The sequence below is a fragment of the Oncorhynchus tshawytscha genome, linkage group LG32, assembly GCF_018296145.1.
Source record: "Oncorhynchus tshawytscha isolate Ot180627B linkage group LG32, Otsh_v2.0, whole genome shotgun sequence".
Taxonomy (NCBI): domain Eukaryota; kingdom Metazoa; phylum Chordata; class Actinopteri; order Salmoniformes; family Salmonidae; genus Oncorhynchus; species Oncorhynchus tshawytscha.
In genome coordinates, this window is record NC_056460.1 from 11,030,905 (window position 1) to 11,057,046 (window position 26,142).

The window sequence follows — 26,142 nt, forward strand, 5'->3', positions numbered from 1 at the left end:
TTATGTACTTTTTACTCCATACATTTTCCCTGACACCCACAAATACTTGTTACATTTTGAATGCTTAGCAGGACAGGAAAATGGTCAAATTCACACACTTATCAAGAGAACATCCCTGGTCATCCCGATTGCAACTGATCTGGCAGACTCACTAAACACAAATGCTTCATTTGTAAATTATGTCTGAGTGTTGGAGTGTGCCCCTGGCTATCTGTAAATAAACAAAAAGCAAAAAAAATGATGCCGTCTGGTTTGTTGAATGTAGGGAATTTGAAATTATTTATACTTTACTTTTGATACTTAAGTATATTTAAAACCAAATACTTTTACTCAAGTAGTATTTTACTGGGTGACTCACTTTTGAGTAATTGTCTATTACAAAAAAGGTATCTTTACTTTTACTCAGGTTTGACTCAAGTACCTTTTCCACCACTGACCAAGACTATACTCTACCGCAGGTCGACAACACATGGCATCCGAACTCCTTCCCATTGCTAAAGTAACGCCGTAACTGACTGGTCCAGGATGTTACACCAGACAACAGTGATTTCAGCTGCTGCACTGGTTTAACCTCTAAAAAGGTGGTTATTTGTAATACTTGAGTGAGCGAAAGATGGGCTACATGGCAGTGGAACCCCATTGGAAGAGCTCCCTTATTTCCTTGGCAGTTGGTGACAGGTTCCCCCTTCATCCAGCATCATTGTGCGACAAAAGCCAGGCACACAGCCAAATCTGAGTGCATGGCATAAGTTGAACATAAGAAAACAGAAAGCATGATACAAAGTTGGGATGCATAGGCTTGGTGGCATAGAGTCTTAGCTTGCTACACTAACCACTCCAAGCATCCACTCCCATGTTCCCAGGACAGCACTCACTGCTTTAAGTCAAGAGGAGATCTAGAATTTATATTTAGGATCTATATCTAGAATCTTAGGATCTATATCTAGAATCTTAGGATCTATATCTAGAATCTTAGGATCTATATCTAGAATCTTAGGATCTATATCTAGAGTCTTAGGATCTATATCTAGAATCCTAGGATCTGTATCTAGAATCTTAGGATCTGTATCTAGAATCTTAGGATCTGTATCTAGAATCTTAGGATCTATATAACACCCTATTGAATATAATACCACACATCCCCTGCAGTCTGCCTCAGCAAATCAACTCAATTATTATTGTGATATATTTATATTAATACTTTCGCTCAGGTTGTCATATTGTATCATTCAATAATATTCCATACGTTTCGCTTCCACTGTTGTAAGAATGTAGAAATGTGAAGTGTCTGCCACAGAAGTAAGACAACGCTCCTTCCATTTCCTTCCATCTATATAGAGTTTCTATGGAAACCACATGGAGCTTCTTTCTCGACGGCCATCATCGATTCCCATGATCAACTCTGTCCCATTGATATAAACACAGAACATTTGAATGCTTTGGAAACATGGCACCAAGCCGATGCATTCGTCTCCCCTCTGCTAATGACTGAGCTAAAGCTAATTCTCACAAGCATTTGTCATATATTCAAGACTATTGGGATGATATGCCACATAGTTAGCCAGTGAGGTATATACTAGGCAAAAATACTGCTCCCAGTCTGTTAACACCTGTGCATTATAGCCATCTGAAGCTGTAGTAACAGCACGCATCAGATAGTCAGACATTTTCAGTCAACACGTTCAACTGAATGTTTCCATCCATTCCTAAATCCTATTGGTAACAGGCAGTAAAAAGAGGAAGTGATGTCAGTGTCGGCTGTTCTGGAAGGAGAGGTATTGATAATTCATCATACAGTACCATGACTGACACGAGAACAACAGAACAGAGAGAGTGATGACCCTGGTCCAACTTGATAGTGATATTTATGATGATCTGATCAGTACACTTGTAGCTCGTAAATTATATATATTTTTGCCTCTGATCGGCAATTTCAACAAATTCTCATATTTTTTCTCCCCCGTAACTCAAAATGAACATCTTCACGTCACTCACACAGCCTTTTAAAGGACACGTGCCAATCCGTCCCAAACTAGTCAAACTCTAGCCTCACCATTAGACAAAATGAATGATTGACTGAGCCATTGCTGTCCTCTTACAAGCACTTGTGTGTTGATATCTGCTTTTAGGGTTTAAAAATTCCTTAACACATTTCAAATAGATTATAAAAGGAGTTGTTTATGTGTGGGTATTCTCACATGCTTAAGTCATGCTTAAGTCGACTTAAGTCATGCTTAAGTCATAGGTAGCCATCATTATGAAGTCTAGCCATAACCGTTCAACAATTTCTTCACAGTAGTTTTCGCACTCGCACCTGATTCCTAAGGGATTGGTTGTAAAGTTCAACTGCATGTTGAGCAGATAGAACATAACTTAAAATAAGACAGGGAGGGAAATCATAGCAGCGCATTCGTTCGGTCTCTCTGACATGCATCGTCACGGACGCCGCCCGTTGACACCTCAGCCTCAGGATTCAAGTTGGCACAAAGGACCAAGGGAACTAAAACATGTATAAAGTTTGGCCGCCGTTGGTATCCATCTATATATTTATATTTGTAGAGATATATAAAAAAAAAGATTAAAATAAATAACAACATAAATAATAGCAGAAAAAAAAAAGATTTGGCAACGTTGAGATTTTTGTTGTTGTTGACATGAATCATCGTAATTCACTTGCCTTGTTTCATTTGCAAGGCATTGAGACACACACAACATACAATTTCAGTAAGATAAATTGTTAATATTGATCTATGCATGTGATGTCATCTAGTAACATCCCTATGATATTGATGTGTACAAGTCCATACCATACTCCTTTCCTACCTCTATCCTTCCTTCCTTCCCTCTCGCTCTCATTTTTTTGATGTGTGCATTGTGAGGTTACAGTGGAGGGTTGTTTCCATTGTAACAGGCAGTGCATGTGGCTAATGGGACTTCTTGGAATGATGGAATGGCAGAAAGAGAGAGATGGAGAGAGAGAGAGAGAAAAGGAGGAGGAAAGAGAGAGATGGAGGGAGACGGCGTGTTCCACATCTCGCTCATGGGACAGTACAGTACGAGCAGGGTCAAGCCCAACAAGTCATCCATCCATCTCATCTTTTACCGATCCCAAATCCATATGGAAGTCCTTCCAAACTTGAGGGGAATCATTTAATCAAAGTGACGTCCGATGCATCTCATAGTCACTGCTGTGTGGTATGGTTGGAGTATTGAAAGTTGAAAGCAATTTTTTGGGGTCAATTTTCAATCCTTTTTATTTTCTCGGCTTTCTGTGCGGATAGGATATGCTTGCTGCACAGTGAGCGAGCGTACTGAAGTTATCTTTTCTTCACTCAGGTCCGGAGAGCAGCGTGGAAACTAATGGCAAGGACAGGACAGGAGAGGCGAGGGGAATCAGACTGGAATTGACTCTACCCCCATAGGGAATATAGGGTCTGCCGGTGAGAATGTAGAGGAGAAAGAGATTCAGGGAGTGATATAGGGAGAGAGAGGGAGATAAAGAGAGGGATAACTGAAGAGAAAAGTAAAAGGGGGAGATGGAGAGAAGAGAATGACAAAAAGAGGAGAGACCATGGCACCAACGCGAAGGAGGAGGGGAGGATGTCCGTTACAGGTTACAGTAGGAGTTTAGGGTGAGAACAGTAGTACAATAAAGTTGGGGTGAGTACAGCATCTCTAATACTAAAGAGATGCAGAGTACAGTATCTTTAGTAGTCTAGGTCAGGACCAGGTAGTTCCAGGGACCTCCATGGCTCAGTTGTCCAGGACCTCAGCACACACCATGCTAGTGTAGAGCTGCTGCGAGGGGCCGTGGTGGGGGTGGTCCGGGTTGGCCTCTGCTTCGCTGTCGGTGCTGCCCTCGCTGTCCAGCCTGGCCGAGGGGTGGGGGTGGGGCAGGGCAGGGTACATGGCATTGGGGGGGATGGGGCTGGGGAGAAGGTCCTCATCCGAGCTCAGGTAGTCGCCTCCGGCCGACGAGGGGCTAGCTAGACACAGATCCGGGTAGCCACCGCCCCCGTCCCGGGAACTAGGGGCGAACTTGGAGCGCTGCCCGCGGAGCTGCCTGATCTAAAAGAGAAAGAAATAAGGTTATAGAAGATATTCATACCCGGGGATCATTATCACAGTCATCTAGGATATTACTGATAGCAAAAATAAAGGATTTTGATGCTGTTTCAGTTGGCGAGAAGAGTGTGTACCACTGGTTGGAAAGTGACCCATTTCTATAGAAACCTGGTATGGTGGTCTAGCCTGCAGTGACAGGCACATCAGACTGGGTTTAACCTTGTGGGCGTGTTCTAAATCTAGTACCTAGTACATTGATAAGGTCTGTCGATAAGCTTTACAGAAAGTCAGAGTACCTGGGGATTTTCAGCTGCCAGTACAGATTGAAGTCTGTTTTACTATGAAAGAACCTGCTGAAGCACCAACCACTTCACCTGTGTGTGTGTGTGTGTGTTTCACATATGAAGCCTGCATCAATGACGTGTAGTGGGTGTCCCTTGCGTGACAAGCCACAGCCGGTCCCCAAATGCTTCAGCAAGTTCATGTCTGTGTCTGCGTGAGTGTGTGAGTGTGTGCATGTGTAGATGAAACACTGATTCAGTACTTACAGAAAACTCTGAGATTTGTACTGAGTTAGGCTGGTAGGAGGGGGAGGGTAGTGGTTAACCAATAGGAACACTATAACTAGGCACTCGCCCACCTCTTCCTCTTCAGTCTCGGTTTACACAGCAGAGCTCAATCATGTACACTATACTGGCTGGGAAAAAAAACAGATCTGATTCTAGTTCAGCCCTTCTCGAAGTGTATCATGTTGTTCTGGGACAAAATCAGAATATTCAAAAGTGATTGGTATGACAAACACTTTAGAATCATAACTTAAACTGTTACAAAAAATGTAAAAAACCTTTATGCTAATTCTACTTATGATCTGGTCCAACACCAAAACATGAATTAATTTGCAAAACAGAGAGTTTTGAGACCGAAAAATGACTCCTTGCTAATTTCGACTTTGTCACGAATGTTTCGGTACTCTTTACATAAAGGCTCCATATGACGAATATAACCAATAGTATGCACTCTAAGAACTAGTGAACAGAAAAGGGCAAGTCAGTCCCATCACTCCCTTCTCACGCACAGCCGCTCTCTGAATGAGCAAGTGTATATTACGTGTGTGTGTGTGTGTGTGTGTGTGTGTAAGCATGTGAGAATCAGTGTTGTCTAGTTCTCACACGCATTCATCGCCCTCTTTCTGAGGGCTGGGGTTTTGAAGTGGTGGGGGGGTACGTCTGTTCTGTGGTTGGAAATGTCATACAGAGGAAGGCCAGAGTAGTGATTCTAGTATGTCATGCTTCACGTAGCAGCCAACATCTATCATTTTCAGAGAAATACAAAAAGCACGAGGGGATGCGATTTACATAGCTGGGTCTCAATGGCTAAACTAATGCCAGACACGAGGGCTTTTACTGGTGTGTGTGTGTGTGGGGGGGGGGTCCCATGTGGCTCAGTTGGTGGAGCATTGCGCTTGCAACACCAGGGTTGTGGGTTCCATTACCACGGGGTGGACCAGTACCAACAAACAAAAAAAGTATGAAAATGTATGAACTCACTTCCGTAAGTTGCTCTGGATAAGAGTGTCTGCAAAATGACTGTTAAACATGAAATGTGTGTGACCTCGTTCTTGAGCTCTCCGATCTGGTCTTGAAGCTGGGTGATGTACTGCCTGGAGTCAGAGTGGTTCAGCTGGCCCTGGATCAGACCCTCCTCCTTCTGTAGGACAGGGATGAGACGCACGCGCACACACACACACACACAGGAGTCAGAGTGGTTCAGCTGGCCCTGGATCAGACCCTCCTCCTTCTGTAGGACAAGGATGAGACGCACGCGCACACACACACACACACACACACACACACACACACACACACACACACACACACACACACACACACACACACACACACACACACACACTACACACACACACACACACACACACACACACACACACACACAGGAGTCAGAGTGGTTCAGCTGGCCCTGGATCAGACCCTACTCCTTTTGTAGGACAGGGATAGGTGGATGAGATGCACACATACTCGCCCGCGTACGGACACAACCGAACAGTCAACGCCAAAGAAGCAGGGAAGACGATCTCCCCAATGCACACATACCACCCAGAAGAAATCTAAAACACACTTGACAATCACATCCATTCAATATGGAAGTCAAGTTCAGATCTGTGTACAAACACCCCACCTGTATCTCCAGCTCAGCTATCTTCTGTCTGAGCTCAGCCATGGCGGCCATGCTGTCAGCCTCCCGCAAGCGCACCGCCATCACCTCCTCTTTACTCTACAGAGAGAGGGAAGAGGGTGGTAGAAGAGAAAAGAAAGAAAGAGAAAAATTACCTCTGGCGCAAAGCCTGAGTGAAAGCCAAATTGCAGCCTCACACACAAAGCCCACTTATCAATGTCACCCTGGGCTGCTTCCATTTCCCACACCCTCTCCTTTATCTATCTTTCTCCCACCATCTTCTCTTCTCTCACCTGGCAGTCAGTCCACTTATTCCACTAACTTCTTCCAACCTCCTCATACCATCTCCACTTCCCCTCTCCTCCCGCTTCCATTCTCCATCCCTCCTTCTTTCTGCGCCTTCATCCCCGCTCTCCCTCCCGTCTTAACTTGCAGCCCACTTATTCCACACATATCAACGCTACCGTTGGCTACCTCCATTCTCCCCCTTTCCCTCCGCCTCTACCCCACCTTGCAGTCGAGCTCGGCCCGTTTCCTCTTCATCTCGGTGAGCTGGGACTGCAGCCCCTTGTTCTGGCCCGCCAGCTGCTGCAGCCTCTCCTGCATGGCGGCGCTCTCCACCTCATGGCGCCCAATCAGCTTGCTGTGAATCTGGTTCTGAAGGTAAAGAGAGAGTGGGGACACTGTCAGAAGACTGAAAGCGTAATTAGTAATTCTGGATTAGCGTCTGCTAAATTACAAGAATTTAAATGTAATGTGCAGCACAAGTCAAAAGTTTGCACACCTACTCATTCAAGGGTTATTTATTTTTACTATTTTCTACATTGTAGAATAATAGTGAAGACATCAAAACTATGAAATGACACATATGGAATCATGTAGTAACCATAAAAAGTGTTATACAAATCAAAATATATTTTATATTTGAGATTTTTCAAAGTAGCCAAACTTTACCTTGAAGACAGCTTTTGCAAACTCTTGACATTCTCTCAACCAGCTTCAGGTGACTATGAGGTCACCTGGAATGCATTTCAATTAACAGGTGTGCCTTGTTAAAAGTGAATTTGTGAAATGTCTTTCCTTCTTAATGCATTTGAGCCAATCAGTTGTGTTGTGACATGGTAGGGGCGGTATACAGAAGACAGCCCTATTTGATAAAAGACCAAGTCCATATTATGGTAAGAACAGATGAAATGAGCAAAGAAAAAGGACAGTCCTTCATTACTTTAAGACATGAAGGTCAGTCAATATGGAACATTTCAAGATCTGAACATTTCTTCAAGTGCAGTCACAAAAACCAAGCGCTATGATAAACCTGGCACTCATGAGGACCGCCACAGGAAAGGAAGACCCAGAGTGACCTCTGCTGCAGAGGATAAGTTAGAGTTACCAGTCTCAGAAATTGCAACAGAGTTCAAGTAACAGACATCTTTACATCAACTGTTCAGAGGAGACTGAGTGAATCATGCCTTAGTGGTCGTATTGCTACAAAGAAACCACATCTAAAGGAATCCAATAAGAAGAGACTTGCTTGGCCCAAAAAACACGAGCAATGGACATTAAACTGGTGGAAATTTGTCCTTCGGTCTGATGAGTATAGATTTGAGATTTTTGGTTCCAAACGCTGTCTTTGTGAGAGGCAGAGTAGGTGAACGGATGATCTCTGCATGTGTGGTTCCCACCGTGAAGCATGGAGGAGGTGGTGTGACGGTGCTTTGCTGGTGACACTGTCTGTGATTTATTTAGAATTCATGGCGCACTTAACCAGCATGGCTACCACAGCATCTGCAGTGATATGCCACCCCATCTGGTTTGCGCTTAGTGGGACTATCATTTGTTTTTCAACAGGACAATGACCCAAAACACAACACCAGGCTGTGTAAGGGCTATTTGACCAAGGAGGAGAATGATGGAGTGCTGCATCAGATGACCTGGCCTCAACAAATCACCCGACCTCAAGTCAATTGAGATGGTTTGGGATGAGTCGGACCGCAGAGTGAATGAAAAGCAGCCAACAAGTGCTCCTTCAAGACTGTTGGAAAAGCATTCCAGGTGAAGCAGGTTGAGAGAATTCCAAGCGTGTGCAAAGCTGTCATCAAGGTAAAGGGTGGCTATTTGAAGAATCTCAAATATAAAATATATTTTGATTTGTTTAACACGTTTTTGGTTACTACATGATTCCATATGTGTTATTTCATAGTTGTGATGTCTTCACTATTATTCTATAATGTAGAAAATAGTAAAAAAAAAAAAAAAAAAAACCCTTGAATGAGTAGGTGTGTCCAAACTTTTGACTGGTACTGTATATGATATTAGCTTTTAGGTCTTAATTTAAGGTTAGGTTTAAAATCTGCTATTTTGACTGGCTGTGCCAGCTAACGACCATTCTGCAGCGCTGCCTCCAGTACATGAGTCATCCCAATAAATGCCAACCTGCGGCCCAAAGTGATGAACTGTAACGAAAATGTGTGTGTGTGTGTGTGTGTAGGCCTATGGTGTTGTATAGAGCTTTGAATAATCCACCACAAAAGTCAAAACATCTCACTCATCAGGGTGAGAAACATGAGTGTGGAACTGAATGTTAAACACTTTAGCGAGGTACTTTCCATAAATCAAAAAGATGAGGCAATATATGTACACTATCATTCAAAAGTTTGGGGTCACTTAGAAATGTCCTTGTTTTTAAGGAAAAGCACATTTTCTGTCCATTTAAATAACATCAAATTGATCAGAAACACAGTGCAGACATTGTTAATGTTGTAAATGACTATTGTAGCTGGAAACGGCAGATTTTTTATGGAATATCTACAAAGGCGTACAGAGGCCCATTATGAGCAACCATCACTCCTGCGTTCCAATGGCACGTTGTGTTAGCTAATCCAAGTTTATCATTTTAAAAGGCTACTTGATCATTAGAAAACACTTTTGCAATTATGTTAGCACAGCGGAAAACTGTTGTTCTGATTAAAGAAGCAATAAAACTGGCCTTCTTTAGACTAGTTGAGTATCTGGAGCATCAGCATCTGTGGGTTCGATTACAGGCTCAAAATGACCAGAAACAAAGAGCTTTCTTCTGAAACTCATCAGTCTATTCTTGTTCTGAGAAATTAAGGCTATCCCATGCGAGAAATAGCCAAGAAACTGAAGATCTCGTACAACGCTGAGTAATTCTCCCTTCACAGGACAGCCCAAACTGGCTCTAACCAGAATAGGAAGAGGAGTGGGAGGCCCCGGTGCACAACTGAGCAAGAGGACAAGTGCATTACAGTGTCTAGTTTGAGAAACAGACGCCTCACAAGTCCTCAATTAGCAGCTTAATTAAATAGTACCCGCAAAACACCAGTCTCAACGTCAACAGTGAAGAGGCGACTCCGGGCTGCTGGCCTTCGAGGCAGAGTTTCAAATAAAAAGCCATATCTCAGACTGGCCAATAAAAAGAGATGATTAAGATGGGCAAAAGAACACAAACACTGGACAGAGGAACTCTGCCTAGAAGGCCAGCATCCCGGAGTCAGGATGTTGAGGTTGAGACTGGTGTTTTGCAGGTACTATTTGGGATTTATCTACCATTTCCACATAGTATTTGTAGTAGTAGTTACCCCTTAGTCATTTAGGCCTAATGAAAGTCTCCATTAGAAATGTGAGCCAATACGATTTATTTCCCTAGGCTGGTCCCAGCACTGTTTGTGCCATCTTGCCAACTCCTATGGTCATTGTTACGTGAGACAGACCTGAGATCAGACTAAGGAAATAACACACAATGGATCGCTTTTATTTAGACAGAGCACAAACAGATTTGGCATCAGGCTAAAGTTCCTCCACTGACCTTGCTCTCCAGCTGTATGGCTTGGAGTTTGACCTCCCTAAGTTCAGCCTGGGCCTGGGCCTCTCTCAGACGCACCCCCATCAGCTTCTCCTGCAGCTCGTTCAGGGCGTTCTTCTTGGGGGATTCCTTCCAGTGACCTCCACCCCCACCGCCTTTTGACATGTGGAGCTGGAGAGAGAGAGGAACGGAGATGAAGAACAGGTTAGAGAGCCACAACCAATGTGCATCGGTTCTCTATCTATCTCTCCCTAAAGTCACTCGCTCTGAGACCTTGAAGTAGTTGTTCCCCTTGCTCTGCAAGGGCCGTGGCTTTCGTGGAGCGACGGGTAACGATAATTTGAGGATGACTGTTGTTAATGTGCGCAGAGAGTGCCTGGTTCTAACCCAGGTTGGGGCGAGGAGAGGGACGGAAGCAACACTGCTACATAAAGCACAGTCCTTCTAGTCACCTCTACTATGCTCTCCCCTTCTGAAGCCTTCAGTTCCCTACTGTACAGCTCTCTGCTCTGTGGTGTATTTACTTACCTGCCAGCGCTGGTTGAGCTCGGTCACCGTGTCTTGCATCTCTCTGAAGGAGTGCAGTGTCTCCAGCTCTCGGAGCTTCACCAGCTTCAGCTCATCCTGCAGCTGGGCCACGTTGTTCTCATCAGGCAGAGAGCTGCTCCTCTGTAACAAAAACACACACACACGCATGATAAAGATATGAAACATACAGATATAACCACACACACACACACACGTACACAGGTGTGGTTGAGCTCGGTTCTCTTACCTTCTCTAGGTCCAGTACTTTGTCCTGCATCTCTTTGAGGGCTCCCAGTATCTCTGCCTCCTGCAGCCGGGACTGCTCCAGCTGCGTCTGCAGACCGGTCACAAACTGCTCTGTGTACTGAGAAACAACACATGGACCAATTATAAACTGAGACAACACACTGGGACCAATCCCAAACTGACACTACACATATCAACCAATCAATCAAACTGCTCTGTGTACTAAGGCATCAGAAGAAAAAGATCCTCCACTCAGCACAGTCAGAAGAGGGCTGGCCAACCCTCAGAGCCTGGTTCCTCTCTAGGTTTCTTCCTAGGTTCCTGCCTTTCTAGGGAGTTTTTCCTAGCCACCGTGCTTCTACATCTGCATTGCTTGCGGTCTGGGAATCTAGGCTGTGTTTCTGCATAGCAGTTTGCCACTGCTAACTCAAAAAGGCCTTTTGAAAATACATTTGATTGGTTGACGGGGCAGAAGAATGTCTGTCTAAATGGCTGTTTTCTATTGATATGGACATGGGAAACCACTTACAATGTCTATCAGTGTATCCACCAGGTAGATTCACCTCATTGGTGGACACCCAAGCAGATAAATGAGTGATGGACTAAAAGGAGATGTGGAGTACAGCTCTGTGTAGCTGTGGTAGTTGTGGTGAGATGGACAGAAGGGATGTGGGTTGGCAAAAGGGGGAAACCAACCCCCAAAAAAACATGTCCGTTTCTCACTAGATGCAGTTCAGAGAGAAGAGACTGAAAGAGAGAGCTGGTGAGATAGAGAGAGAACGTTGGGACAAACTAATATCTTTGTATGTGTATGCATGGCATAAAGGGCTTTCTTTCTTTGTGAATTAAAGTAGCCACTCGGTTTCTATGTGAGAGAGAAGTGAGAGGTGGGGGTGTGTGAATTCTGGCTTGGTAATATACCCAGGCTAGTCATCGGAGGCACAACACATACTCTGACCACACCTGGAACTCCAAATCCATAGCAACACCACACACACCTATACCACTGATTCTCTCCATGGCCCCAATTCTAGTAGATCTAAACTTACTAACGGAGGAGGAGGGAGACAGTCAAGGAAACAATGTTGAGACGTGCTCTCACATTAGTGTGACTGCTGTGTCTGAGTATGAAGAGAAACAGCACATCGTTACAACACTGTACATAGCCATAATATGACATTGGAAATGTCTCTATTCCTTTGAAACGTTTGTGAGTGTAATGTTTATTTCTGTTTATTTCACTTTTGTTTATTATCCATTTCATTTGCTTTGGAAATGTGACCATGTTTCCCCAATGAAACCCTTTGAATTGAAACTGAGAAACTAACGTCTGTAGAAAGAGTTGTGGTTCCTGACACATTCAGTAACAGAAACACATCGTCTTTTATTTTTTGCCGTAGTTGGGGACTTGCATTCAAAACGGGTTCAAGCGCCGACTGACTCACACATGTTTGAATAGACTAAAATAGTGTGTGTGTGTGTGAGAAAGATTTCAAAAATGTATATATATAAAAAAATTAAAACAACATTCTACACACATGATGCAGCGCACCGTGAGGCAAAGTCACAGAGGAGCTTCTGTAGCATACAACACACACTAACACACAAGGACAGGCGACACACAGCTGCTAACACACAGCCACAATAGAATAACTGAAGCCCTATTGTACTGGACCAGCTGGGCTACAGGCATTGTCTGTCTGTCTACCCATTCAATATCACACTAATTGTCCAGCTCACCATGGCGGTCTGTCTACATCTATACATTAGAATGCTCATACAACTGGCTTATACCACACCAGCCCTGGGTGAACACAATGTTATAACACTATGGATTTAGAACAGGTCAAACATCAAACTCTATACAATGACTACCGCCCCCGTAGCACTCACCTCGTTAGCCATGAACTGCTTTGAAAGGCTGGTCATGGCTCACATCAACGCCATCATCTCGCAAACCCCTTTTCCCACTCCAATTCCCATACCGCCTCAGATCCACAGACGACACAATCTCAATTGCACTCCACACTGCCCTTTCCCACCTGGACAAAAGGAACACCTATGTGAGAATGCTGTTCATTGACTACAGCTCAGCGTTCAATGTCATAGTGCCCACAAAGCTCATCACTAAGCTAAGGAACCTGGGACTAAACACCTCCCTCTGTAACTAGATCTTGGACTTCCTGAAGGGCCGTCCCCAGGTGGTAAGGGTAGGTAACAACACGTCTGCAACGCTGATCTTCAACACGGGGGCCCCTCAGGGGTATGTGCTTAGTCCCCTCCTGTACACTCCCTTTTCACCCATGACTGTGTGGCCAAGCACGACTTCAACGCCATCATTAAGTTTGTTGACGACACAACGGTGGTAGGCCTGATCACCGACAACGATGAGACAGCCTACAGGGAGGAGGTCAGAGACCTGGTAGTGTGGTGCCAGGACAACAACCTCTCCCTCAACGTGAGCAAGACAAAGGAAATGATTGTGAACTACAGGATAAGAAGGCCCAAAAAATTGGCAAAGACTCCAGTCACGCAAGTCCTAGACTGTTCCCTCTGCTACAGCTCGGCAAGCGGTACCGGAATGCCAAGTCTAGGTCCAAAAGTCTCCTTATCAGCTTCTACCCCCAAGACATATGACTGCTGAACAATTAATCAAATGGCCACCCAGACTATTTGCATTGGCCCCCCCCACCCCCTTTCTTTTTTACACTGCTGCTACTCGCTGTTTATTATCTATTCATAGTCATTTCACACCAAACACTACGATAAGACGACAATCAACTTGGTCCTAAACGTACGAATCACAAACATCCATACGCGCATTATGCTGAACTGTTTGGAAAACACATGTTGTTATTATGTTACATGGTATGAAGAGCAAAGGGGCAGAATAACATGTATACACTGCAACAGTTGACTCTAAGACATACAGTGGGGCAAACAAGTATTTAGTCAGCCACCAATTGTGCAAGATGAGGCCTCTCTCATCTTTTTAAGTGGGATAACTTGCACAATTGGTGGCTGACTAAATACTTGTTTGCCCCACTGTGTTTTCTTTATATTGTATATACATGAATAATATATATTTTGACCATTAATTATGACCAGTGGTGGAAAAGGTACTAAATTCTAATACTTGAGTAAAAGTAAATATCACCCAGTAAAATACTACTAGTAAAAGTCTAAAAGGATTTGGTTTTAAATATACTTAAGTAGCAAAAACGAATGATTTAATTCCTTATATCAAGCAAACCAGACAGCACCATTTTCTTGTTTTATTTATGTTTATTTACAGATAGCCAGGGTCACACTCCAACACTCAGACATCATTTAAAAATGAAGCATTTGTGTTTAGTCAGTCTGCCAGATCAGAGGCAGTAGGGATGGCCAGGGATGTTCTCTTGATAAGTGTGCGAATTTGACTATTTTCTGTCCTGCTAAGCATTCAAAATGTAAAGAGTACTTTTGGGCGTCAGGGAAAAGGTATGGAGTAAAAAGTACAGCATTTTTCATTACTAACATAGTGAAGTAAAAGTTGTCAAAAATATAAATAGTAAAGTACAGATACCCCAAAATACTACTTAAGTAGTACTTTACATCACTGATTATGATGCAGACCGATACTGTCTATCATCCAACATCCACTAACTGTGCCACTCTGGCTAGATTGAGGTCACAACTCAACACAAACTGACTTGGGGAAATTCACTTTGACACTTCACAGTTCTCACCAACACCAGCCTTTATTATTTTTTTTCTCACCAAAGAATTTGTCAATGTCATTGATGTAGAATGTAATTAAATGACAAGTACAACTTGCTAAAAATGATGTCAATATTTTACGAGCAGAAGACTGTCCGAAATGAGTCAGTTCCCCAAACAAGAACAAGAAAAAAAATCCACAAGGGCAACCACAGACTATAAAGCCTAGTGCTGGTATTTTTCCATAACAGTCACTGGCACATCAAAAACATGTTTTGCCAATTTGTAACTTTTAGAGGTTTGTTATCCATTTCAATAGACTTGTATTTGATCATTTTGCTCATAATCTCTGAGTGAAAGCCTAAGACGGGTGCACTGTTCATCAAAGCCTGACTTTAGTTCAGTCCCTGCCCCATCCCAATATCTCACCCACACTGACTCCAGATCATTCCTTACCTTCTCCCGCTGCAGTTCTCCGATGGTGTCCTGGGCTTTCTCCAGGTTCTGACTGGTCACACTGAACTGCTGCCTCACCACCGCCAGCTCCCGCTTGATCACGTAGTTCTCCTCCGCCTCCTGCGCCCGCGTCACCTGACCCTGGAATAGTGAAGACACAGGGTCAGAGACCAGAGGGGGGCCGTGTCAGTTATAGGGAATGTGTCTGGGAGGGTGGGGGTATGGACATCGTTGGTTGGAATTTAGAGGGAATTGGTGCTTAGCTTTAACACTTTCACTATTGGAGGTTAGATATTAGGAGTTTGACAGAGTAGAATATAAATGGCTCTTCTGTATCCATTCCGATTAGGTTGCAATTACCCTGCAAAGACATTTCTGTCCTAATAAATGACAAAGGGCACAAAACAGTGCCTGTGTTTTGTCGAGCCACATGCAGTGTTAAAGCACCTGCCATGGACACACATGCGGTCACAGGGGGAGCAGGGTCAGACGGACGGACAGACAGACAAAACAAAACATTCTCTCATGCAGAAGTCAGGCACTGATCGGTCACTGTCATTGCAGACAGAGGGAGGAAGTGCAGGAGGAAGGAAGGCGTTAAGAGAGGAGGAGAGATGGCTTTCCAGTACCGTACCTGTATCAGCCTGTCTGCTAGAGCAGCACTTTCCTACAACACCAGTGAAGGAGAGGAAGAAGATAAGACAATAAAAGGAGGATAAGGAGAGAATAGGGAGACATAAAGACAAAGAGGAGGGAAGGATAAGAACAGGGCGAGCGTGTAACGGAAACGTGACAACAGAAAATAAATAAGAGGGTGAGACAGAAATAAATAAATCACAGTACAGAGTGAAAGAGAGGCAGTGGGTTTGTGTGAGAGAAGGAATAAAAAGAGGACAGAAAGACAACAAGCATTACTCAGAGAACAACAGGAGAGAAGCAAGAGGGGAAGAAAAGCCAGAGTGCTTGGAAAAGGAGGAGAGACTCAGTGGCTCCGGTGTAGAATAAGGCCTATCCATTTCAATCATCCATTCACGCACACAAAATCAACAGACATGATCTCTGTCTTTAGGTGCATTCACAACTTAAGTCACCTCACTTATTCTGTAAATGTGACAGGATATAAGTCTTGGTTGGCATATTTTAGCTTCATGTTCCTGGCTGTGTTTTATTGTCCATCATAAACCTTATTCGCATAAGCACGAAAGTGAGTGTCTGACTCGAAGTCAAGTTTCCATCTCTTACCTTCTCCAATGTCTCAATCCTCTGCTTCAGAAGCCTGTTCTCTGTGCGTAACCTCTGTGGATGTGTATTTAAAACAGGTAGAGAGACCGTTAGGAACATGTATTAGTCATTATACAAGGCTTATAAATCTGTTGGTCTATTAATAGATTAGCTCAAAGAAGTTAAGACGCATGAGCACACACACACACACACACACACACACACACACACACACACACACACACACACACACACACACACACACACACACACACACACACACACACACACACACACACACACACACACACACACACACACACACCTTGATCTCTATCTGCTCCTCCATCTCTTTGTTCTTGATTGTGGTGTACTCTTTCTCCAACCTGGCAAATAAAAGCATTTTAGCAGAGTTAGATTCATACAATGCGTTTCCATTTTCCATTTATGCATTTGACTGTGTGCAAATCAAACTGAAACTAATCATCTTAAACTGAAAGCATGCTTTGTATAGTAACACCACCACAAATCAGGGCCCATTGGGCCATATGAACTGTAGTCTACAACCTAAAGCCAGTATTGTTATTCGAATGAACAGTGATTAGAAGCAGAGCCTACTTCTTCATCCTCTTGGGGTTGTATTTGACCTGGTAGGCCCTCAGGATCAGCTTGTCTGGGCAGCTGTCAAACTGGTGAGGGATCAACTTCTGGAAGTGCTGCGAGAGAAGGAAGAGACATGGTTAGAGCTTCATAGAATACACTCTGAACGAGAATATGTCTCCTCTTAATACACTCTGAACGAGAATATGTCTCCTCTTAATACACTCTGAACGAGAATATGTCTCCTCTTAATACACTCTGAACGAGAATGTGTCTCCTCTTAATACACTCTGAACGAGAATATGTCTCCTCTTAATACACTCTGAACGAGAATATGTCTCCTCTTAATACACTCTGAACGAGAATATGTTTCCTCTTAATACACTCTGAACGAGAATATGTTTCCTGTTAATACACTCTGAACGACATTATGTCGTCCTGTTAATACACTCTGAACGACATTATGTCGTCCTGTTAATACACTCTGAACGAGAATATGTCTCCTGTTAATACACTCTGAACGAGAATATGTCTCCTGTTAATACACTCTGAACGAGAATGTGTCTCCTGTTAATACACTCTGAACGAGAATATGTCTCCTGTTAATACACTCTGAACGAGAATATGTCTCCTGTTAATACACTCTGAACGACATTATGTCGTCCTCTTAATACACTCTGAACGAGAATGTGTCTCCTGTTAATACACTCTGAGCGAGAATATGTCTCCTGTTAATACACTCTGAACGAGAATATGTCTCCTCTTAATACACTCTGAGCGAGAATATGTCTCCTCTTAATACACTCTGAGCGAGAATATGTCTCCTGTTAATACACTCTGAACGAGAATGTGTCTCCTGTTAATACACTCTGAACGACATTATGTCGTCCTCTTAATACACTCTGAGCGAGAATATGTCTCCTCTTAATACACTCTGAACGACATTATGTCGTCCTGTTAATACACTCTGAACGAGAATATGTCTCCTCTTAATACACTCTGAACGACATTATGTCGTCCTCTTAATACACTCTGAGCGAGAATATGTCTCCTCTTAATACACTCTGAGCGAGAATATGTCTCCTCTTAATACACTCTGAACGACATTATGTCGTCCTCTTAATACACTCTGAGCGAGAATATGTCTCCTCTTAATACACTCTGAGCGAGAATATGTCTCCTCTTAATACACTCTGAACGACATTATGTCGTCCTCTTAATACACTCTGAGCGAGAATATGTCTCCTCTTAATACACTCTGAACGACATTATGTCGTCCTCTTAATACACTCTGAGCGAGAATATGTCGTCCTCTTAATACACTCTGAGCGAGAATATGTCTCCTCTTAATACACTCTGAACGACATTATGTCGTCCTGTTAATACACTCTGAACGAGAATATGTCTCCTCTTAATACACTCTGAACGACATTATGTCGTCCTCTTAATACACTCTGAGCGAGAATATGTCTCCTCTTAATACACTCTGAGCGAGAATATGTCTCCTGTTAATACACTCTGAACGAGAATATGTCGTCCTGTTAATACACTCTGAACGAGAATATGTCTCCTGTTAATACACTCTGAACGACATTATGTCGTCCTGTTAATACACTCTGAACGAGAATATGTCTCCTCTTAATACACTCTGAGCGAGAATATGTCTCCTCTTAATACACTCTGAGCGAGAATATGTCTCCTGTTAATACACTCTGAACGAGAATATGTCTCCTGTTAATACACTATGAAAAATAATGTGTCTGTTAATACACTATGAAAAATAATATGTCCTGTTAATACACTATGAAAAATAATATGTTTGTTAATACACTATGAAAGGGAATAATATGTCCTGTTAATACACTATGAAAGGGAATAATATGTCTGTTAATAAACTATGAAAAATAATATGTCTGTTAATACACTATGAAAGGGAATAATATGTCCTGTTAATACACTATGAAAGGGAATAATATGTCCTGTTAATACACTATGAAAGGGAATAATATGTCTGTTAATACACTCTGAAAGGGAATAATATGTATGTTAATACACTCTGAAAGGGAATAAAATGTCTGTTAATACACTCTGAAAGGGAATAATATGTCCTGTTAATACACTCTGAAAGGGAATAATATGTATGTTAATACACTATGAAAGGGAATAATATGTCCTGTTAATACACTATGAAAGGGAATAATATGTATGTTAATACACTATGAAAGGGAATAATATGTCCTGTTAATACACTATGAAAGGGAATAATATGTATGTTAATACACTCTGAAAGGGAATAATATGTCTGTTAATACACTCTGAAAGGGAATAATATGTATGTTAATACACTCTGAAAGGGAATAATATGTCTGTTAATACACCCTGAAAGGGAATAATATGTCTGTTAATACACCCTGAAAGGGAATAATATGTCCTGTAGGTATCACATGATAATTGAAGTAAAGACACTTCACAAATGCCCATATGTTTAAACAATGGTTAATTTCACTCTTTTGTTTTTCTTGCCTCCAGCAAGTCTTGTGTCTATCTACAGTGATAATTCATGATTTATACTATAGTGCAGGGGTCCCCAATTACATTTAGCTGTGGGCTGATTTTTCCTTGAGCCGATGGGTGGGGGGCTGGAACATAGTTATAAATCATTTGTACACTGCAAATTGGCCCGTAAGAACAGATAGTATTTCACAAAACAATTTGAATTTCAAACCTTGATTACATTGTGATACGATCACATATGTCTCCATGTATCCGTGGGAATACTTGGGAACAAATGTCCTAAATTAAAATCACTTTCAGCTCATTTTCTGGTAATTTTACAGTCTTTTATGTCCAAGAAAGATTTTTTTTTGTTTAAATAAAATCTCAAAAAACATGGGGGGCCAAATAAAATCACCCACAAGAGAAATTTGGTCCCTTAAAGCTGAATTACTTAATGGTGAAACAGCTTATTGGGGAACCCTGCTGTAGTGCCTTTTATTTGGACGGCAGGTAGGCTAGTGGTTAGAGTGTTGGACTAGTAACCGAAAGGTTGCAAGATTGAATCCCCAAGATGACAAGGTAAAAAAAATATGTTCTGGCCCTGACTTGCCTAGTTAAATAAAGGTAAAATAAAAATATTGGATAAATCCCAAATGGCACCCTATTCCATATATCGTCCACTAATTTTGAGGGGGCCTAGTGGTTGTTACCTGAGACATGCCCTCCATGTCCAACTGGATGAGGTCAGTCTGGTTGTACTGCAGAATGGCCATGCCCACACGAAATATAATCTCCAGACCCTGAAGACAGGGAATCAAAGTTCAATTCAACACAACCATAGTGCTCGATCACAAGACTCTCTTATGGAAGATATTTTATCTTCATGAGAACAACCCGTAAATAAAGGTTACATTTAAATCAAACCATGTCTATTGGATCCACTATGTTGATTTTTTCTCTCAAAGTATGTTCACCCAAACACATTCTCACACCCGTATAAGACACCAGCGGTGAGTCTCTTACCTCGTACATGAAGATATCGAAGATGCGTGTGGCGACGGGCATGGGGAGGAAGGTGAGGAAGAGAGTGAGGAACCAGGAGGAGGCGTACATGGAGGTGTGGAAACTCTGAGAACGGAAGTGGACGTTCAGCTCCGGGAGCTGCTCCTGTTGGGATAAGGTGAGAGAGGGAAAAGAGGAAGAGAAAGAGGGTAGATGAGAGGGGAAGAGACGAGAGGAGTTAATTAAGCAATAAGGCACGAGGGGGTGTGGTATATGGCCAATATACCACGGCCAAGGGCTGTTCTTATGCACGAGTGCCTGGACACAGTCCTTAGCCGTGGTATATTGGCCATATATCACAAACCCCCAAGGTGCCTTATTGCTATTATAAACGGGTAACCAATGTAATTAGAGCAGTAAAAATAAATGTTTTGTCATAGCCGTGGTATACGGTCTGATATAACATGGCTGTCAGCCAATCAGCATTCAGGTCTCAAACCACCCAGTTTATAATAATAGGGGTTTTAGTTGAGCTGCAACACTGTAATGGTTTAAAAGTCGTACTATAAAAAATGTAAGGACTAACCTAGAACAAATCTGTGCTGTATGAATCTATTTGCTGCCCCATAGTGGACAACTCTATAATTGCAATATCTGTGCTTATTCTCCAACTACAGTACACCATATACATACTTAAGTAAAACCAGACATTTTTTAGGTATTTTTTTCCCATTTCAATCCCAGACACCTGCAAGGCCCTTAAGGTTTTAGTTTATTTGACAATATATGCATCCTAAATGGCACTACATTCCCTACATAGGGCACTACTTTGACCTATTGGCCCTTGTCAAAAGTAGTGCACTTTATAGGGTATAATTTGCCATTTGGGACATATTCAACCTTCTACATTGGCCAGCGTGACATATGGAGATGAATAAAGTCCTAAAGTTTATTTACCTGCAGCAGGTATTCAAACTGGTAGATACAGAGGCCTAGTTCAGCCATGGTTGGTTTGAAAAGCTCCCTCAGACGGTACTCCTGCATCAGACGCACAAACACGCAGAACGCCTCCTCCTCTGGCATCTAGAGGGCCACAGGAGAGACCGGGTCAGGCTGTGTGACTGTGTGTGCATTCACACTAATCAGGAGCTCAGAGGTAATTTATTCATACTGTATAAGCAACGAAAAACGGGTAGAATCAGGACAATTCCGTATTTAGCACAACGTAGCGCAATAGCAAGAGGGGGGAATGTCGAGACTAGAGGACTGCTAAAGAGTCGTTACCTGCATGAGCAGCAGGCCCACGATGAAGGCACTACCCTGGCAGTAGCCCACCTCCCGGTCCACCAGAGAATACGCCTGCACACACAGACATCAATCAATATGAACAAACCTATACTCATTGGGGAGACTTCCCGGACACAGATTAAGTTTAGAGATTCTCCATTTGCAATGCTTTTTAGTCCAGGACTAGGCTTCATCAGTGTCTGGGAAACCGGCCCCTACAGTTCACATACACATTTAACTCAATCAAATGTATTTATAAAGCCGTTTTTACATCAGCAGATGTCAAAGTGCTTATACAGAAACCCAGCCAAAAACCCCAAACAGCAAGCAATACAGATGTAACTGCTTCTAACTGTTCATCCAACTGCACATCTCACTAGTATAGTGATAGTACCAAAAAGGACTAATCATACCAAATCTATTCTGTTTGTCCAAGTAAACCTAAGAGACAACGTTCACAAAAAAATAAAAATAAATACAAAATCATGCTCAAGGTGAAAATGTTCTCACCTTCATGACGTTGAAGAGCACCTCCTGACCCAGGCTGTCCTGGCCCTTGAAGAACTCATGCTCGGGGTAGGTGCGGGCGATGTCCCGGCGGATGAGCTTTTCGCAGGGCGAGGACATCTTGAGCAGCTCAGAATACTGGTTCTTCACTGGCATGTCTGTGGCGTTACCAAGCAGCTGCCACACGATGGCCCGGAAGTGGTGTGGGATGCCCTTGCGGATCAGCTCCTGGAGGTGAAAAGAAAGATTTAGTTACGAATCAAATTCTCAGTTTACTGTAGAACTCCACCTCCCAGCCTATACTGAATATCTATGTCATCTCATACGTCTCTAATCTTCACTTATCTTATCCCTCCATCTGTGCTCTGTCCTCACTTGTCCTCGCTCCCATTTTCTCCTCTCTAATCTCTCCTGCTGTTCCCCTCTCCCCTTTTCCATCCTTTTCCCTAGCTCTGTCTGCTCTCTCCCTCAATGTTCTCCCTCCATCTTTTATGCTCTTCCCCGCACTCTGACTGTCCTTTCCATCTCATCCATCTCTTCTCACTTTCACCTTCCCTACAGTCCTCTCTCCCCCTTATTCGTCCTCTCTCCTCTGTCCCCGCTCTCCATCTTATCCCCCCTAACCCCGATGTACCCTCTCCGTTACCCATCCATCCATCTCTCCTCTGCCCACCACTCCCATGTCATATCTCCTCTTTTTCTATTTAACCCTTACTTTACCAGGTAAGTTGGCTGAGAACACATTCTCATTTACAGCAACGACCTGGGGAATAGTTACAGGGGAGAGGCGGGGGATGAATGAGCCAATTGTAAACTGGGGATGATTAGGTGACAGTGATGTTATGAGGGCCAGATTGGGAATTTAGCCAGGACAACGGGGTTAACACCACTACTCTTACGATAAGTACCATGGGATCTTTAGTGACCACAGAGAGTCAGGACACCTGTTTAGCGTTCCATCTGAAAGAAGGCACCCTACACAGGGCAATGTCCCCAATCACTGCCCTGGGGCATTGGGATATTTTTTTTTAGACCAGAGGGAAGGGTGCCTCCTACTGGCCCTCCAACACCACTTTTCCCCCTCTCCTCCCCATCTTCTCCCCTCTATTCCCTTTGCTCTGTCAATCTCTCAATCACTCATCCACCCCCCCTCACCTTGAGCAGCTTGTCCTTCTTGCGTCTCCATTCGTCCCACTCGTTGACGATGCGTCCCCACAGGATCCAGGTGTCCTCCTCCAGGTGGGACAGGTTGGACGAGGCAGAGGAGCTTGACACAAGGGACGAGCCGCTGTTCCGCCGCGAGCCACTCATCGAGCGCATCGACTTGGAGTCCGCCTCCAGAAGTCTGAGATGGGGGGTCAAGGGGTTAGGGGTCAAAGGTCAGACATGGGTCATATGAGTGAATCTAGACCCACTTATGCTTTCATTACTCTAGTCTTGCTTCCATTACTTGCTTTGATCTTTTTATTGTTAATCCATAATGTTAAGCTTTTCAGGCTTAATGTTATATGCTCTTTTGCATTAAATTAGACTGTTACTTGAAACATTTTTAATTGTTACTCCATGTAGTAGAAAATCACATGTGGGAGAATGTCATGTAAAACACTGGAGAGCACAAAGAACCAGCAGTAACTTTAGTACCACTAGGTCAAGTTACTGAGCCTTGAGCACCTCTCTGATAGTGACTGGGCACTGGGCCTATTGTTGAGATACTTATCAGTGCCAAAGCAGCTACTCTGATAGTAGAGACAATGAGGGTGTGTCCAAAATGGCAGCTTTTCCTCCATATAGTGCACTGCTTTTGACCCGAGCTCGCCTGGACCCTGATCAAAAGTAGTGCACTACATAGGGAATAGGATGCCATTTGGGACGCAGGCTGAGTGTGTGCCTGCACATTGGTTATAATACCGTGCCAGTAACAGCAAAGGTCCAGCTCACAGAGGCAGAAGAGGAAGGTGCAACAGTGCATGTTCCAGCTCTGGCATCAAAGCGTCCCTCAGCTAGCCTAGCCGGCCCGCTAGACCTTGGCCAGAAGCTCCTCCAGCCCAATGACACATCTGCTCAGTGCATCTGCTTTGGAGCTACCCACAGCGGGGAGAGGCTAACCTCTGCTACCCCATACTGACCTGGAAACCTCATAGCCATGTGCTGTAACACAGTTGGATCACTGGACTGTACCCGTCTGTTTATGAGTGGCTCATCATTTACCTGGCAAAATATCAGCAAATGCCATTCTCACAACAGCGCAGGGATCTTGAACGCAGCCATGCGAGACCAGTCACAACCTAACAGTAGGTTTCCATTGAGCAAGGTTACAAAAGCAATGTTGCAAAAAGACATGTGTAATGGAAACGGCAGATATATGAGAAACGTGCTACAGATTGACAACATTTTTATCCGTTCAATAAGGGTGGATTTTTCTTTTGTTGAACTTTCCTTATTGCAAGAAATGATGATGGAGACTGTGTTTATGTAATAGATTATTGCCAAATCATTTTTAAGATAAGCTTACGAGCGGCACATCGAATCCACATTTAATTCTAAATCAAACTATTGGTCAAATATATATATATTTTTCCCTTTGTAGTGACTTTCAATAATGCCTGAATTGCTTAGCTTTTCTTTTCTGGTTGGCTGGATGCAAGTTCAAGATCCAATTATTTCAGATCTAAAGGAGTGCAAGTTTCACCATGGCGATAAGGTGGCACATGAGAATTCTTAGAATTCTTTGAATATTAGTCAATTCTTGGATTCTATGCATGCTGGCTTTGGGAGCTACCTCAGACATGAAACAGATAGGTGAGAGGGCATACAGGCTGCCGCCAGTTTATTAAATGTGCAATTGTGTCAACCACTTCATTTTTATTTGACACGTTTTTGCTAAAAAGTTTTGTTATTTTTCATGGGATGTCATTACGTCCAGCTGTTTTTAAATTGACACGAGACAGTTCAATGAAAACGCAAAGTGGCAGGCAATTGTCGCATCTATTTTCTTTCTAAATATCTACACAAAACCACTGGACAAGTTAATGGAAACATACAGGTAACTGCCAAAATAAATTACACTTGAGTGAACGAGGCATACAAAGTATATTGAAAGCAGGTGCTTCTACACAGGGTGGTTCCTGAGTTAATTAAGCAATTAAAAACCCATCATGCTTAGCGTCTATGTATAAAATGCCCAGTTGCCCATTAGTTTGGCTACCATGGCAAGAAGAGACATCAGTGACTTTGAAAGAGGGGGATCAAAGGAGTATAGGGGGTTTAAAGCGTGTGTGTCTCAGTCACCAGATCTCAACCCAATTGAACACTTATGGGAGATTCTGGAGCAGTGCCTGAGACAGCCTTTTCCACCACCACCACCAACAACAAAAAAGTATGGAATGTCATGCAGAAGAATGGTGTCGCATCCCTCCAATAGAGTTCCAGACACTTGTGGAATCTATGTGAAGATGCATTGAAGCTGTTCTGACTTGTGGTGCCCAGCGTCCTACTAAGACACTTTATGTTGGTGTTTCTTTTATTTTGGCAGTTACCTGTAGCTATATTGCAACACATGTGAACCCCGGTTCCTATCTCTTTCTCACCTGTTCTGCTCCTCAAGCTTGGCCAGCAGCTCTAGCTCGTCAGGGCTCAGGCTCTCAGAGTCGGCGGGGGAGGCGGCGGGGGCCGAGAGCATGGCATCTTGGCAAGATGAGTCCGGGCTGAGGAGGGGGCTGCCCATGGAATGGTCCATGCCAGGGGGAGAGGAAGGGGGACACTCCAGATGGTTGGGTCCCCCTGTGGAGCAGTCTCTCTCGGGGCTGCCGCTGGGGGTGGACATGGTGGAGGTGGGCACGGTGCAATGCACTGTTGGACAGGGGAGGCTGTGGCTGGGTCTCCTTACCCGTCTCCCCCGCTGTAAGGTCACCTGGTAGGGTGGTGCCGGAGCCAATTGGATCAGGGTTCCTCAAATCTGTTGTGAATTACGAGGACATATGCATGAGGACATATGCATGAGGACATATGCATGAGGA

The 26,142-nt window shown here is 43.5% G+C and overlaps 1 protein-coding gene across 5 annotated transcripts; it reads right to left on the minus strand.

Annotated features, from left to right (window-relative positions):
• Positions 1-137: 137 nt before the first annotated feature.
• Positions 138-26,142, minus strand: LOC112245733 (EVI5-like protein). 5 transcript variants are annotated; one of them, XM_042310811.1, is made up of 19 exons: positions 25,714-26,142; positions 23,282-23,471; positions 22,130-22,354; positions 21,617-21,691; positions 21,290-21,415; positions 20,354-20,497; positions 20,041-20,130; positions 16,853-16,950; positions 16,560-16,620; positions 16,256-16,309; positions 15,648-15,680; positions 15,014-15,154; positions 10,857-10,973; positions 10,610-10,750; positions 10,085-10,252; positions 6,769-6,915; positions 6,262-6,357; positions 5,677-5,862; positions 138-4,068 (listed from the first exon to the last, which is right to left on the minus strand). In XM_042310811.1, exons 1-19 carry the CDS (start codon positions 25,947-25,949, stop codon positions 3,754-3,756), a joined length of 2,643 nt encoding a protein of 880 aa, XP_042166745.1. In that variant the 5' UTR covers positions 25,950-26,142; the 3' UTR covers positions 138-3,753. The 5 variants fall into 5 exon arrangements, with proteins under 5 accessions (XP_042166745.1, XP_042166747.1, XP_042166746.1 ...); XM_042310813.1 differs by having other exon boundaries at positions 5,677-5,772; positions 25,714-26,141; XM_042310812.1 differs by lacking the exon at positions 15,648-15,680 and having other exon boundaries at positions 25,714-26,140.